This window comes from Chamaea fasciata, unplaced genomic scaffold (genome assembly GCF_029207755.1).
Source record: "Chamaea fasciata isolate MVZ Bird 193981 ecotype frontalis unplaced genomic scaffold, bChaFas1.0.hap1 SCAF_19, whole genome shotgun sequence".
NCBI lineage: Eukaryota > Metazoa > Chordata > Aves > Passeriformes > Sylviidae > Chamaea > Chamaea fasciata.
Window position 1 is genome coordinate 2,715,998 of NW_027094104.1, and position 16,567 is coordinate 2,732,564.

The following is a 16,567-nucleotide window of genomic DNA, read 5'->3' on the forward strand; positions in this document are numbered from 1 at the left end:
TTGGTGCTTGTAGTTTAATATATAACTTGGAGCTTCTGAAGATAAACGAAACTATCCCCAAACCACAAAGCAGTAATCATTTCTGCCACATTCCTTACCTGTGATTGTGTAAGGATAATAATTCCAGGCCTTCTCTGTAACGTAAAATATTTTGGGGACAACTGCTCTAGCCCAGCTAGGCAGTTTGCTGAAAGTAAAAAGAAGATATAAAATTAAAATATTTATGACTTATGTATATTGTAGAAATAAAGATACTTCCAAATGTGCCCATAATTTGTGAGGTGTTCGGAGGGTACAGCAACACCCAGACTTCTCGGGAGTATTTTCATTTTCTGCCTCAGCTGTGCTCTCCTCACGGAGGGAGCAGATTGGTGCCAACCTTCGAGTGGGCTGGAGTGAGGCTGCTCATTTTGGGAATTCATGGCCTGGAGCCTTTGGTCAGGCTCAGCAGGTGAGGCCAGACAAGGTGGAGGGGTGGCACCGTGTGCTCAGCCACAGGGAGGCACTCTCTAACCAGAGGTCAGGAGGAAATGTGGGATTTCAGTCCTGTTCGATGCCAAATCCATTATTTCTCCTTACAGATTCTTTTTTTCCCCTTAATTTCCTCTGCCAGGGCTGTAACCCTCAAGCTCAGCTCACCTGGCACGCAGCTGTTCCCACACTACCAACACCAACCCCTGAGTAGGAAGCTTTTATATTAAAATTAACAGATCACTCAAAACACCTCGTGAGGCTGGTAGGCAGCATGAGTCCCATTTTGCTGATGGGAAAAGTAAATAACAAAAGGGAAGAGAATCAATGGAACTGAAGTTACAGCTCAGAGCTCATTCTGTCGAGAGGACTCACCGGTGCAGTGGTACAAAGGCAGCAGAATCAGAAATCAAAGACATGGATGCACCATTTGAATGGATCATTAAAGGGTAATTGAATTATACCATGGAAGGGGGGCAGCATTTTTTTACCACGGCTCTTGGGTCTCTCATTTCCAGCACTCTGGTCACAGAGGGTACCAAGAATTGATGAAAAAAGAAACATTTAAAAAGGCGAGTTCATTATAATTCATCTTTCAACCCCCTCTTAATGACTTCAGTTATAAACACTGGGGCTGCCAGGAACAAAGATGCAGAACTAGTTATTCCAAGGACAGCAGACCTTGGACACCACAAATCTCCCTGTACTTGGGGGACTCAGTTCAAATGGTGTTGGTCTGGCAAAGCATTGAGCAGAGCAGCCAGGCCAAGCCTGAATCTGTACTGAGCTGCAGGAGATGCTTCCAAACCTCAATTTCCCAAGTGTAAATGTTTGAAATAGTTCTGCTCAAATAACTGTGTGCAGAAAGTAAATTAACTTTCAATATTAGCAAATTTCTGAAGAAAATACGTTTGGGATCATTAAGGCTTATTTAACCATGATCTGGCTACATATAAATATTTTATTTGTCCAGAGGCAAAATGCAGACGTTAGTACATTATCTACAGATTCAAAGCCGAGTGCATTGACTTTTGCTCTTTGATGACATTGCTCAAAACTGGATTCTTTTCTTTACATAAACCTTGTGTACAGACTTTTAAGCAGCATTTTACATCCTGCATAATAGACTTCCCTGTAATCAGACCTTCTGGTTTTTTTGTGAGCCTCAGTGTTTTTATGACTGCTTCCCTTACCCCTGCTAAACTTTACTCTGATGCCCAAATTATAAATACCAGAGGGTGCAGACTTTCAGCTTCTGAAAACATTAATCCAGCAGGAGAGAAGAGGCAATAAACAATTCTAAATATAACTGAGGTTACACTGACACTAGAAAACATACATCTGCTATTTTGCACTTTTTTTGGTTATTGTTTTTAGCATATTTGCCCGTCTACCCATCTTCACCAGTACAGCACATCCTGGAAAAAATAACTTCATGAGCACAACACAGATTATACTCAGAATTGCTTGCAAGTCCCAGTCACAGACATATACAAATTCTTCCAAGGTCCGCTGAAAGAGAAGATAATATCTCTAATTCAGCAGCACAAATACGAGGCTCACATTAGCTTTTTCTCCTTTTCCTTATTTCCTTGAGTGAAATCCTTCAGAGACATCCTGGCCTCCCAGCAAAATCCACAGTGGCCTGAAAATCTCCTGATCCTTTCCACAAAGCTTCAACAGTACTGCAATATCTGGTGGCATCGTGACACCACACCAAGATTCAAATAGCAAATGTGGTGATGGAGGATTCAGAATTATCTTTAAACTCAGTGAACCTGACTTCAAACATCCACCACAGCTTTAGGTAACTGTCCTGAGTTGTTGTAGGCACAAAGGTCTACTTTGCCAATGTTTGTACCCATCTTTGGCTAAGAAATCAGTGTTCCATTGCCTGCACTACCAGGAATCACGTGCTTCCCGAGTCTGCTTTGTACATGGCTTCCAGGTTCTTGTGGTCATTCTGAATTGCCCTGAAGGGGCAGTTCCAAATATTCTCTTTGGTGCTTAAAGCCTTATTTTTAACATGCAGGAAAGAAATACCCAGAAACATTTCTTAAAAACCCACAACTTATGGGAGCTGTACAATGGGAACACATTTATTGATTTTTCCCATGTCCTGTGTCTAGCCTGTGAGAGAACACTTACAATCACAATAATATTAAATGTTGGCAAAATACAGATCATTGAACTCTCGTGTGTGTGTGTGTGTGTGTGTGTGTGTGACACCACTGGTGATTCAATTTGGCCTGAACTAAGGTTAGATATCTCAGGTTTGCAGGGCAGGAGGAACTTGCAATGTAGAAGCAATAGCTTCAGTGTTGTATGCCCACTCCAAAATGCCGCAGAGCATAAACTTAATAAAATGAAACAGGCTCAGGGGAAAAGGAGAACTTCAGAAAAAGCAGTGGTATTCAATTAAATCAGCAGTAGTAAAAATGGGAACAGACTGTGCAATATATCTCATATTGCACAAATACATATATCTAAACATCTCCAGCCTGTGAGTGTGGAGACATTGATTCTCAGCAGTATCATTTCAGCATAGGAAGACAAACACTCCACTCTAAGAAATGATGGAACTTCAGGGAGAAAACTCCCAAATTTTCCACCATGTCTTTAAGCCTAATGGTCCAGAAGGCTGACATTGTACAATGGTCATTCATAATGTCAATTAACTGTGCTGAGAAAATATACTGTCAGCAAAAATGCTGGCTTTGTGACATGATTATGAGGTGAGAGAAACTTAAATCTTTTTAATGGTTCAGTTTTGTTTTTCTTGGAGGGTGGGACTTTGCTAGTTTTGTTGTTCAGTTGTTTGGCTTCCCCTCCCCAACGATTTTGGAAAACAAAATGACAACAATTAAGTGTAAAAGAAAACGAAAGTTCTGATTTTCAATATATCATTAACTCCAAATTATAATTCTTTCTCACGGAGAAGATGCTCTAGAAGGAATAACAGCTGCTCTCTCTATTTCAAACCACTGATCTATCCCACCTCCCTGTGGCTACCAGGAGGCAGCATGTACTCATGGGAACATCTTCCTTTGAAATAGAAAGGCTGCTGCCTGCATTCCTTGCAAATTTCTCTCCCAGTCCATGCTGGGAGAAGCAGTTTTACTGCACTTGCCTGTTGAGATAGACACGTTTTTCTGTTAGCTGACCATTGCCATGGTTGGGATCTTCAAAGGGTTCATTCTGCACCACTTCCACACCCTCCCCTCGGTCACTCTGCTCATGGCTGTGCTTGCTGATCATGTACAGCTGTCCAATTCTGTACTGCAAGGCAAAACCAAGAACAAAGTGTATTAGTTGCATGTTACACATGTATTCAAAAGCCAATCTTAGTCAATGATATACTGCTATGTGTAAATAAAAAGTACTTTGAAGGTGAAAACCAGTATTTTTGGGGTCCTCGCATCACCTTATGGAGTCCATGGTGTCACTTGTGGAAAAAATAACAAAACCTGTGCGCATACAAATGTAAAGAATTCGGCCAGTCCTCTATTATTAGACTTTGTATTCATAAGTATATCAGTTAAGAATAAGTAAACAATTAATCTAGTGTTTCTACATGCTGAAATGTAAAGGGATTTTAACCAGCAGGTGAACTCTGAAAGTTTTGTGGGACACAGGATTCTCCTGCCCTGTCAACACAATGAAGTCCTGCAATAAGATTTGGAGTAACAATAGCTGGTCCACAGAGACACAAGCACCAGCTCTTAAGAAAAAAACATGTAGACTCCAAGTCCTTTGGAAAAAGGAGTTTGAGCGACTTGGCAATGTTATTAAAATGCATTTAAGCACTTTAATGATCATTTTTTCTATAGACTCTCAAGTAACTTAGGAAGCAAAACACTATGAGGATTGGCCTAACTTTGCTATCATGGAAAAATGTTGCACTTGATTTTTTTTCTCACTATATCTCGTATCTACATCAGGGCTTTTGCCTCCAAAGAAATCTAACAAAAATACATCCTTGAACTTTCATTAACAAAGATTTTAGATTGAAGTTGTACTTTCCCAATCATTTTGTGGTCGAAATTTTATTCTCAAGTGCTTTGCACACTCTTGAACATACTAGGGTTCTTCCAACAAACCATCTTTGGACCTATCCAGTTTTCTTGATTGGATCCCTTCCTCCCCCAGAGAGGGATTTGTTTAGGCACACACATGCTAATCACTTCAATCACATCAATCCCCCTTCAAATACAAAGAACAACCTGTTAATTTAGAGAATGGCTGAGCTACCACACAAGCTGCCAAGTACTAGCTCAGCATAAGCAAACAAAAGCATTGTGACAGTCTGACCTCAGAAAACTTGATGAGATTCTTGTGGTTATTGCATATTATAAACAGCAATCCCATCACATACTTTAAAAAGCCCAAATCAAAAGAGCAATTAGCTCAGGAAAAAACCCCAACCATCACAAACCTTATTAGCAACTGGCAACACGTCAGTCTTACTAAACGAAATCATAAGTAATAGGAGGATGGAGGGCACCCTATATTAGTTCCTCAATTTGACATAATCCCAGTTTATTCCCCTACAGCAATCAGGCCACAAGAAGGTAAGAAATTTGGAGCTGCATCTTGATTTGAGAGTAAGTCCTAACATCGTTTTACCTGCTAATCCACTTCTCTACCTTTGTCTCTACTGAATCCTTTTTCTCTATCTCATCATATTTGAATATTTTGTCCTAATCTCAAAGGCTCTGAAGAGCTGCAGACCTCACACGTAGCTTTTATCTAGACTCATGATAAATTGTCTTCTCTTTTGCTCTGACAAAAATGAATGTATTGGTGCACAGTGAAGGCAAAGTTTGTAGTACATTTGATTTGATCAATTAATACAGTTTGAAAAAGAGTAACTTTCAGGCACACAAAGCTGTTCTTCAGGTCTGAAATCAAAGCAACACACTTCAAAGCTGAATACAAGTTGAGAAAAAATGCTTTGCCTTTAATTAGATATGTATCAATTAGACCACCTGGGAGCACAGAGTTCCTGCCTGTGGAATGATAAGGATGGCAGAAAAGAGGAAAGGTGATAAAGTCCTTATATTCTAATGGAAAGGAAGAGGTCAGTAATTTGTATCCTGTGGAATATGAAAAGGTGAGATGAAGAGTAGACAGAGGAATTACATTTTGACATAAAGTCAATATTTTGATCATGATCTCTATTGGGGTTTTTGTTATCCCATAAAGTTATGAATTTTAGTTGCCATGGACACCTCTGGAAAATGTTTCATAATTGCACGTATCAATTTCCTGTGTCCATGTAGCCCTTTGCAATTTCGCTCTCAGTTTTAATGGTCAAATACAAACACCGCAGTTTCTGTTGGAAATGTTGGCACAGAAACATCAACTTGAATGTACTTTCACACTGACAACCAACTGTGGGATTGTACTGACGCCTTCATTTTCACCAGCATCATGAACCAGAGACACCCCCCAACACCACATTTTGTTAACAGAGGTTGTTGTTTTTTCATGGACCCTGCCCACCATAAAACGCTTGCAAGATATCAAATCCCAAAGACTGTAAACGAATCTGAGCAGAAGTTTAAAGAGGCTAAGCCTTGTGCCCACTGCACTCTGCAGATGAGGGTCAGTGCTGTCAAACATCAACTGCTTTCCAGATTCTGCACAGCCAGTGCTTAAAGGAAGGTTCTCCTCTGCTGAGGCTCAAAATCACACATGTTCCAGTCATACCCACGATCTCACAGAAGGTATCCCAGGCAGCTCAGCATGGTGCCTTCCATTTGGAAGATGCTGAAGGGAACAGAAGGCACCGCTGCTGGACAGCTCTCCTGCAGGAACCCCACAGCTCCTTGCCTTCTGCAGGCGACGACTTCCCATGGCTATGGATCTGACACCAGCCCAGTAGAAATATCCACCCTCAAAGCCAGCTTGGATGGGGCCCTGAGCAGCCTGGTCCAGGGAGTGACATCCCTGCCCACAGCAGGGCTTGGAACAAGATGAGCTTTGAGGTCCCTTCCAACCCAGCCCATTCTGTGACCTTTCATAACTACTGAAGTGGCTGGGCAGTCCTGCTGGAAAGCAGCTGCATTCTGCAAAAGAAACGTATTTGTACCTGTACTTTAAAGTAGCTAACTTAGCTCTTTTGTGTGCTATTAGTTTGTTTCTGTCTGCTCTACAAAATGTTAAAATCATTCTAGAGCAGAATGGAAAATCTTAATTTCCAAGATAATAGTACTTTACTAAATCAGAGAGTGCACAACTATTATTTCAGATAAAATAGCATTTTTCAAGTGCATGTTTCTATTTACATGAATAAAATCCAAGGCAAAGGTGTTACTTTTGGAACTTGCTGGAATTTAAATGCCTGAATAAAAAGTCACAGCTTTTTCTTAGCTCCTAAGGATATTGTGGAGAAATAGCACTTAAGAATCATTTAACAACAGTAAGTGATACACATTATTCCTGCAAGTGTAAACTGATATGCCACTATTATTTCTGTTGCTCTATCACAATCTGATTTTCTCTGCTCTTAGCTGTAAGATAATTTTCCAGGACCATCCACTGTTTCAAGGAATTCAGTAAAATTTCACACAGTGGCACCTGATAGAAATTTCGATTTGGAGCAAAACTCTTTGTAAATTCTTCAGTTTAATAGGAGAAAATTTATTCAATACAAGAGCAAGAACTTCAATAAACAAATGCACAGAATGTGGAATTAGAGATTTCTAAGGGGATTGCTGTGAAGTAGCCCTGATGTTTCCCAAGCCCCAATGAGTGAGACTTGGTCTGGGTGGTGACTCACCTGCTCCTTCAACAGGCAGCTGGTGTTTGCTCTTGGGATTTATCATACAAGAAACAAGGCTCATGCTAACAACAGCATAAGGATGGTCAATCTGATTTTGCTTAATATTAAAAGTGAGACCAGAAGCATTTTTATCCTTCAGATAGCAGGGGAGAAAAAAAAAGAAAAAAATGCAAAAAAATTTAAAAGGGTTCCACCCCACCCATCTTTTATTTGTAGAGCTCCCACCATCTCCAGCAGGAACTGCAAAAGAAATCTTTGTACAAACATGTCTGAATTTTTTTCAGCCTGACTGCCTATTGCTCAGGTTTTGATTTAATGCAAGTCTCAGAGTACAAACTTTCAAACTTCAGGTGGAATATAAAAAATAAAACCCTCTCAAAGGAGAAATTATGCCAAAATGATCTCATATCTGAAATTTTCATACCACTCCTTGAAGTTCTTATCTGAATGCTCACAGAAAATGCAACAGATTTATCACTGGCTTCGTCTTATATAATTCTCATATTCAGAAGAATAGTTGAACACTTTCATCTACATTTACTTCTCCGCAACTAGACTAAACCATCAGGGATGGTGCTGCCATTTCAATTTGTTCTAGTTTTTGTTCTAAGCCAGTAGTGAGATCCCTTCCTGCAGAGAGGAGTTCAAGTCCAGAAGACACTGAGTGTCTTTTCTGCCTGCTCAAGGTAACAATTGTTTGGTGAGCTGCATTTTAACAGTGGAAAGTATTTCTCACAAAGGTTCATGTTAAAACACGCCAGTGGCTTCTAGTTCTATTCTCAGAATACTGCAAAGGTAAAACAGAAAAAAAGAAGAAAAGCAGCAACAACTAAAATGTAATAGATCTGTCCTTAGGCACAAAGGCAGCTCTGAAGGTTCAACCCTGCCTCCGTTGATGGCAATAGTTGTTTTGTCATTGACCTCAATTTAGTTAAGATTTATTTCTATCTAGAAAATACAATGAATCAGCTTCATCATCAGTTTTATCTGTCCAGCTGAAACCAAGGGCATTGATTATGGCAAAAGAGTAGCAATTTTATTACAGAATTCTGATTTATAGAATGCTGTCTCATTCACAGAAAACTATCTAAAAATTGATTGATACATTTCTGATCTATTTTCAAGTCTTAGTCTTTGCAAGATGCTCTGTGTGCTCCTTGTGAATGTGTTCCAGGACTTAATTTTATTTTTTTACTAAAAAGACTATAGGAATATTATTCATCACTTTTTTCATGTTCTGGATTATTTAAAGCAATTGCTGATTATTCCTCAAAGGACCACGATGAGATAAACATGGTGATCCCCAGGTTTAAGTTACTTGTCCAAACATGCACAGCTCGTCACTCCCAGCAATCTCTTCCCAGCAGTTTTACAGAGATATTTTACCTCTGGAATAAATTGTTTGGAAATGTACTTGCTTGAGTCAATATCTTTGTTTAGGAGGATACACTGAGGTTTCCTATTGTGTTTGTTTTGATGTTGAGGGCATTGTTTTCGGGTCCTGATCAAGACCTAAGCCCTACACAGCTATAGATATGAAAAGCTTTCAGTTAGGTACTGAGCACAGGCAAAGAAACCATTAACCTTATTTTATATTTGATTAATTGAAACAGAAATTAATACATCAACCTTAAAAAAGATGTCTGAGGTAGAACAGGGAATTTAGCCTCAATCTAGTGATTCCAGCTCAGTAGTGTTACCACAAGACAAACCTGTAATTTCTTTTTCATTCTTAATGATAATTACTTAAAGAGAAGTGGTTTCTCTTATCTCCCTCGCTAACCATAAATCCTTCATGTTAGTATTATTAGACATCATTTCATCTGGAATGGGTGAATCCTGACGCGTCCTCGCGCTCGTGCGGCTGTGGGAGCAGAGCCCTCACATGTGGGCAATTACAGCCCCAGCTGATGGAGCACTGAGGTTGTGCCCTCTGATCCCCAAACTCCTGTAGGTGATGATTCATGGCTATTAACAATAATTTCAGGAACTCTTTTCCGTGACACAAGCTCCAGCTTCTGACAAAGCGATTTGTTCACCTTGTTATTAACATTCCTAGATTGGTTTTAACAAGAAATAGAGGAATGTGCAGTGCGCTGGTATTTCATTTTTCATGTATGGATGGGTTTGTGTTGGCTCCTCCTTGGCTGCTTTTTGAATTAGGAATTTGGTTTGGTTTCAGCTGGGGCACAGAGTCACTACTTTGCAAGCAATGGAGGTGGGTATCTCTTGATAATCACCGGCTCAAGGTTTTCCTGCAGTGATGCCTTAAGTTTTAGCTTTCCTGTATTTCAGTCCTGCACTGCCCAGGGGTGCAGCTCTGAGCTCACAGTCAGTGTCACTCAGCTCTGCACAGAGCAGGGACACAAAACAAATCCTTTCCCAAAGGGACACCAAGGACAACTTTCAGCCCCAAAGCACAAACAAGGCTGGCTGGAGGGAGGAACAAGAAGGATGGGACCTCACAACCTGCAGCTGCCATTGGACAATTCAACCCCAAGGTGCAAATGGACCAAAACTTATAACAATGTGAGATCTCATGATGGGTCAGGCATTTTGTGACCGTTCTAAATCTACCCTGGGTGCAGCCCTGGCCAGGCCCTGTCCTGCCCAAGGTGTATCCTAAAGGCCTTTCAATACATACCTACTTTATTCTCTAGCTCTGTCCGGACTGTGCTTCAGGTCAGCCTTCCTAAGGCATTAGCACGACATTGCTATGGAGAGAAATCAGTCAGACTTGTAACCACTACAGAGTAAGAAAATTTGCCAGTGAAACAATCCTTTTTCCCTACTGAGGCAGGAAAGAAAGCAGGAAGAAAATAAACTCAATGTAAATTTGAACCTGGAAGTCTCTCTTATGTAGCACAATTTACCAGTGTGAAAGTAGAGCTTGATATTACAATTCACCAGTGTGAAAGTAGTGCTTTATATTTCTAAAATAGTGATTTTCCTGGTAAAAAAATGACACTGTGGGCCAGGGTCCTGTGAAAAGAGGACTGCTGGGTTTGACTGCTTGGGAACTTCTGCAAGGAAAGCATGAATAGTGAACAGAGAAGGCAGAAAGGGGGTGGTTCTTACAGCCCAGTGCAGTGCTGTGCAGAGATTCCCAGCCTGCTGACCTGACCCTGGATCTCCTTTGGCCTGGCCAAGCAGCAGGGTGGAGTCTGACCTAATGCATTGTTTGACTTCTTGTTTCTAAGCTAAGATGTTTAGAGCAAACCAGGCACCTTTGCACTGCATTCTCTTTGTCACGTAGAAACATCTGAAGTGCAAAGAAGATTTTTATGAACTGGTATTTTAAATGGCTGTCTCCAAGGCACAAATACGAGAAAGTAGCTCCAGGAGCAAAGGTAGACTTCTAAATTACTGTCCTCAAAAGGAAATCTGTTTTTATCTACACAAAAGATCATCCAAGGATTAACACCAAATATCTAGGTCTTAAAGTCTAAATGTTAGCCTAATTCACTGTTGTGATCTGGGGCCCCAGCAAATCATGCAAATTATTTGGTGGTATAAATGTCACTCCCTGCAGTAATATATAAAGAATCTGACCAGTCAGAATTTAGAGTTGAGCTTGAATTTTTTCTTTCAACTAATTCTTGCATGCATCTGTGAATCACAAAGCACTACACATCTGCTGACTTGCATCAGCAGTATTCTTTTCTGTTGCCCGAATTCATGGGAACATGCTTTTGTAGCCTCACAAACAAACAGTTGCAGTGGGAACAGTTGACTTTTGCATGCTGTGAAGTGCCATTCTAACTGCTTTCATGTTTGCTTTGCCTTTTCAAGGAAGAAATTACATCCTTAAGATACTTTATCTGCCTAAATTCCCGTGAATGACAGTTCAGCAATGACACACTAGATGTTGGAAGTCAGTAACCTCCTCTAGTATTTCCAGCTGAGGAAACATGGCTCACTCTAAGTTTGCAATACCCTGGCACACAGTGGCTTACAGCTACACAAGTGCTGCTGAAACCAAAAGGAGCAGGTCTAGTTCTCTGGTTAATAGGTGTACAATGAAAATTAAAATAAATGAAAATTAAGTTGCAAATGTTCAGCTTTCATGCAAATGGTTTGCCAAATATAGCTCATGTCCTGTTCAAATTGTAGTCATTTTATGCTTCTACACCAGCTGTGCTATTGAGAAAAGCCAGCTGTTTATCTGGAGTGTACAAGCTCATACAATTTTTAAGAATCAGTTTTTATTAACAATGTTTTACAGTGAGTCAGCTGGTTACATTTTTCAACCATGTACACTATGTGCTTTGTACATAAATACCGATGATGCTCCATTATGTAGATTTATCCGTGTATTTCCTGCAAGGAATGCAGATACATTTCCGGAGGCTGTATCAAAAGTCCTCTGTGCACGTAAAGGATGGCTAAAAGGGACTCACTGTGTGTCTTGAGCAGTCTGGCAGTGCTGCACACTGACCACTCCCCACATCTCAGCCCTGTTTATGAGTACCTGCTCTGATTGCAAACGTGCCCTGCCTTGATTCCAGCTTCCCGCTTTTCATGCACAGTTCACTGCCTCACAGTGTACAATCAGTCTGATAACTATCAAACATTATTGAAGACTTTTCTAAGGCAAAAGCATATTTTATTTGCTTGCCACAACTCATTCATGAGGTTGTTGTTAATTTAAAGCCTGAAGTTCAAGGAGCTGTTCAGTACATATCTTAAAATTTTAACTTAGAATACAGTAAACTGAAGTAAAACTGCAACATAATTTTTGTAGAGGTTACTGAAGGTTTTTCAGTGACATAAACTCTTTTCCTGATATTCCAGGAAAACACTATTTCCATTTCAGCTATTCCAAGAACAGTCAGAATGGAAAAGCATGGGCATTCTTCTTGATCCCTGTCACCAATCTCCTCCCAGCAGCAGACACGAGCCCTGCACATGGCGTGGCACAGGACTTTATTTCCTTCACAGTGAAATGTAACATTCTCCATGGACCAGTGATGGTGATGGGGAAGCTTGCTCTGTTAGATCTGATAGAAAAAGCTGTTGCCCGTCCTTCCATTAAAACGAGCAGGATTTGTTGGGGGGAAGAGAAGAAACTAACTTGTGTGTGCCACGCATATTAAACACATTTTAGCTGGCCAGAGCTGGGATGTGCTGTGGATGTAGCAAAGGGCTGGGCTGCAAAGCTGGCTTTGAACAGGAAGGTTGACTTCTGTGAAGCGCAGGATTTAAAAAATTTCGTTATTTTAATTCAGTTTTGTATTCAGAGTTTCATACGTCCTTTGACCCTTTCAAAATTCAATGAAGTGCAGAAATAGACTTGAGACTTAGGTTTATCTTTAACTATAAATGGACCAAACACGTGTGCATCTATTCATGCTTTTAGAAACTATGTTCTCTTTTTGCATGGCTAATGGTATTTGCTTAATGTTTAAGTAGATCTTCTTTCCCCTCAGGCTCCTTTTCTCTAATTACTCTTCTTCAGTAATTACTCATTTTTATGACTTAAAAAAATCTCTCTCACACCAACACCATCAACTTTAAAGTCCAGAGAATTCAGTGCTTTCGGAAAAAAATTTGAGTAAACTTTGTGTTTAGAAGCACCAAAGAGACTACAAAGGATTCCATAAACTTTGTCAGAATCACAGCAGGGAATAATTCTGCAATTACATTTTTGGCAAGCAAGTTCCTTACAGCACATTTTAGACAATATAATTCTCCTTATAAATATGAAAAAATCAGAACTTTCTCAGTATGCACAATCTGCAATGAATAAAACAGCATCAGAATTTAGTACTTAGTAGTAGCAAGCTGAACAAGACAAATCCAATCTGCCTTCTGATATTTTATTCAGAAGAAAATGAAATTTTGTTTGCTACTTACAGTGAAATAAAAATATATTCACAGTCCAGAATATTTCATTTGATTATCACAAATACTTCATCCTATTTTCTGATCTTCTAAAATAAAACTGACTTCAATTTAATTTTTAAAATGCACTTGTTTTATTCCTGCATCCTGTAGATAAAAATAATGCTATAAAAATCTGGTGTCTGTAAATAGTTGAGGTCACTCCTGCATCTCTGCATCAAACCCAGGGATCAGCATGATGAAAATATTAGGGTTATCTGAAGTCATCTGATGGAAGGAAGAACATGAGAGCAATTGCATAAGAAGGAAATGAAGACATACTTTCCTCCCCAGATTTCTGAGATACTCTGAAGTCTCAAAACTAGTACTGAAAGAAGACATAATTTTTTCCATTTTAGTTAATTAGAACAAACATTTGCAATTTAAGTACCTACCCTATATATCTGTGACAAAATCCCCCCATGCTGAAATGAATCACTACCACAGGAACTTATTACTTTTGTCCCTATGCCTCTGTTACGTGCATGAATCTGTAATAAATACTGGGAGCACATTTAGGGAAGAAATCTGTTTGCCTGCTACTGACTTACAGAAAATCAAAACTGCAGCCAAATAAATTCCCTGGCAGGCAACCTGGGTTTTGCTGCAGAACAAAAAGCAGCTGTGACACCTGGGGGTGCACACAGCGGAGGGGTCAGGGTGTTCATGTGCTTGCCTAGAGTCAGAGCACACAACCTTTCATTTCAAACTTCTCCACCTTGAAGGTGTGAGATCTTTGACAAGGTACAGCTGAGCAGAATTGCTGCCTTCCAACACTACACAGAACAGAAGCTCTTACGTAAGTACAAGCAAAATTTCCAGGAAGGACCACATTCCTGACTGAAAAGCTTCCAGAGCAGACATTCTTTCAATACCACATGTAGACTAAAGGGAGGATGAAGGCGAAGAATTCCTGACAAGGGACTCTATAGGCTTAATTCAATTTTATCATAATCCAGGCATGCGAAGCTGTATGATCTCCAGATGTTTTTGCCAGATGGGGCCACAGCATTAGGCATTCCACCAGTGCTAATCTAGTTTTAGTGTTCTGTAAGGGAAGTCTAGAACATTACACAAACACAGCATCTCCTCTGGGACAGAACCTGGAAACAGTGCAGAGGGAGATGCAGGAAAATACAACCTGCAGATTTTAACCAACACAGAAGAATTACATGGGTTCATCATACTTAGGAAGACTAAAGAGGGTGACAAAGTTTGGGTAAAATGGGATATAGTTTCTCAAGTTTATACAACAAATATGTATCTCTATATTCCACAGAGCTACCTACAGTCTGACTATGCAGGGGCTGTAAGACACAACTGGAAATTTATCCGTGCAGATATCAGCATCTGAGAGAATCCAGTGGGACTAATGGAGCCTTGACCATGCACCAGGGAACGAAAAAACTCTTCTAACGACACATATCCTTGCCCTACCCCTTTGGATACCAAAACCAGAAGTAATGATCACCAGGAACAGCAGAGGGGGAATGAGCAGCTCCTGGTTCTGTGCTGGACTGTGCACCCTTCTGAAGTAGCTTGTACACCACCAGTTACAGATAAATCAATTTCCCAACACCTTTACGTGGGAATATCTTTCTCTCCACCATGAGAATTTTGTTTGTGCTGTTTTGTTCCAAGTACAAAGAAGTTTCCAAAAGGCCACTTCAGCTGGAACAGATCCTGTTGAGTCCAATGGAAAGCCTCTCCTGTTGACTGCAGAGAGCTTTGGACGTAAGTGAACAAACAGCTTCCCTGCACTCCCTACTCCAGTTAACCACTTCCTCAGTAGCTGGAGCCAGCTGCGTCACTTGGAACTGATCCTTTGGGTATAAGAGTTCATGGTGTACAGTAGCACCAGGGAATAGAGCTGAAAGTCACAACAACAAAATGTATAAATAGACAAGAATTCTGTATGGAGAACCTGGTTTTCTTCCTACAGTCCCTCAGCCCAGCACAGTACTCTGAGACAGGCTTGGGAGCACCGTTCACGTGAGTACTGCAGGCTGGAATCTGCTGTCTAAGACACATGTTTGAAATGGAAAACATGTAGCTCAAAGACCTGAAGTGCACACACCCTGTAAAAAAGCTGGGTTTGGAAAAAGTCAGAGAATTAATCTAAAGCATTCTGCTGTAGACTTCAATAATTGACAAAACCCCAAACAAAAACCACACACACGCAAGCCGAACAAAAACCTCTCCTCACCAGAGTCTAAAAATACAGTTACAAAGAGATCATCACTTCCTTTCCTGCCACCCAGGGCCTTCCACTCCCCAAACACTCCTGTCATTGGTGCAGACTCAGAGAGGAAGTGGTTGCTGCAGCAATGGCAACCCAATGAAAGCTCTGTATCTCCCACATTTTTGATTTTTTTATAGCATGCAGAAAGAGCAGACAGCAAGACCACGAACTTGTTGCATGGCAACGCAGCTTGACCTTCCCTATTACTTTTCATAAAAATAAAGAATTCAGACAAACTTAGACAATTATTTGACATACGTCATGTGCCTGCAAATTATTCCTTGGGAAACACAAAAAGCTGTAATTAAGGAAAAAGATGGAGGAAAATATTAAAACATGAATGAAACTCACTAAAAATGTCCAAGCCCAAACAGGTCTCACAGGTTGGTCAGTAATCTAATTTCAGTCTAATATAATTTTAAATGCTGACAAGCTTTTATAGCAGTACATATCAGCATTACTTTTTAGTTAAAACATTGCTTTTTTAGTGGTTTCTAATAATTTCTACTATTTCTACAGGCTTGTGACTGTTAAACATCTATGACAAAATTTTTTATTCTAAAAACTTCATGACCTCTCAGCTTTGTTAACCAGATAATGCCATGCTTTAATGGGAATACTCAGGGATTTCTCCAACCAATCAAAGGCTGGGTAAATGCCCACTGAATAATTTCCTCACTAGTGAATCAAGTGCTCTTGTGGACAGTTTCTCACATTTGTTTTAAATATCTCTCCTTTATTTGAAAATTTTGGGGTGGGAAGAGAGGGAGAGGATGTCACACTGCCTGTTGGTGTTACCAAAACAGTGAAACCTCTAACTTGTGCTATTTCATGCTGGGCCTGGGAGCTTGACTAGGAAGATTTTAGCAAAGTAGTTCAGGGAACAGCTTTCGTGGAAGCTCATGGCAAACTGTTCCTGCACTGTCATTTCCAGCCACTTGTTAATCTTTAGAATATTCCATTCCTCCATCTCTCACATTCATTCACAGAATGAATACATAGAAGGAATGTTAATGGTTAATTATCCAACCTGGAAACCTAAATTCTCTATTTCTCTTTCTTTTTGGTGGTTGTTTTGCCTAGTACTGCAGTATGGACTGCAGGATTCTCCTGAGAGGCAGATAACCATCTGGGCACTCTGAATTCCTCACTGCCATGGCTGAACTGTCTCCAGCACCTCAGAC

At 40.2% G+C, this 16,567-nt stretch overlaps 1 protein-coding gene across 1 annotated transcript in view; it reads right to left on the reverse strand.

Moving 5' to 3' along the window:
* PITPNC1 (phosphatidylinositol transfer protein cytoplasmic 1) overlaps positions 1-16,567 on the reverse strand; it is a 79,255-nt gene that overhangs the window by 38,222 nt on the left and 24,466 nt on the right. The window contains exons 2-3 of the mRNA XM_066200348.1: positions 3,602-3,750; positions 99-187 (exon numbers count right to left, since the gene is read on the reverse strand). Of these exons, the coding sequence (XP_066056445.1) occupies positions 99-187; positions 3,602-3,750 (238 nt within the window). The remainder of the gene's footprint in view (positions 1-98; positions 188-3,601; positions 3,751-16,567) is intronic.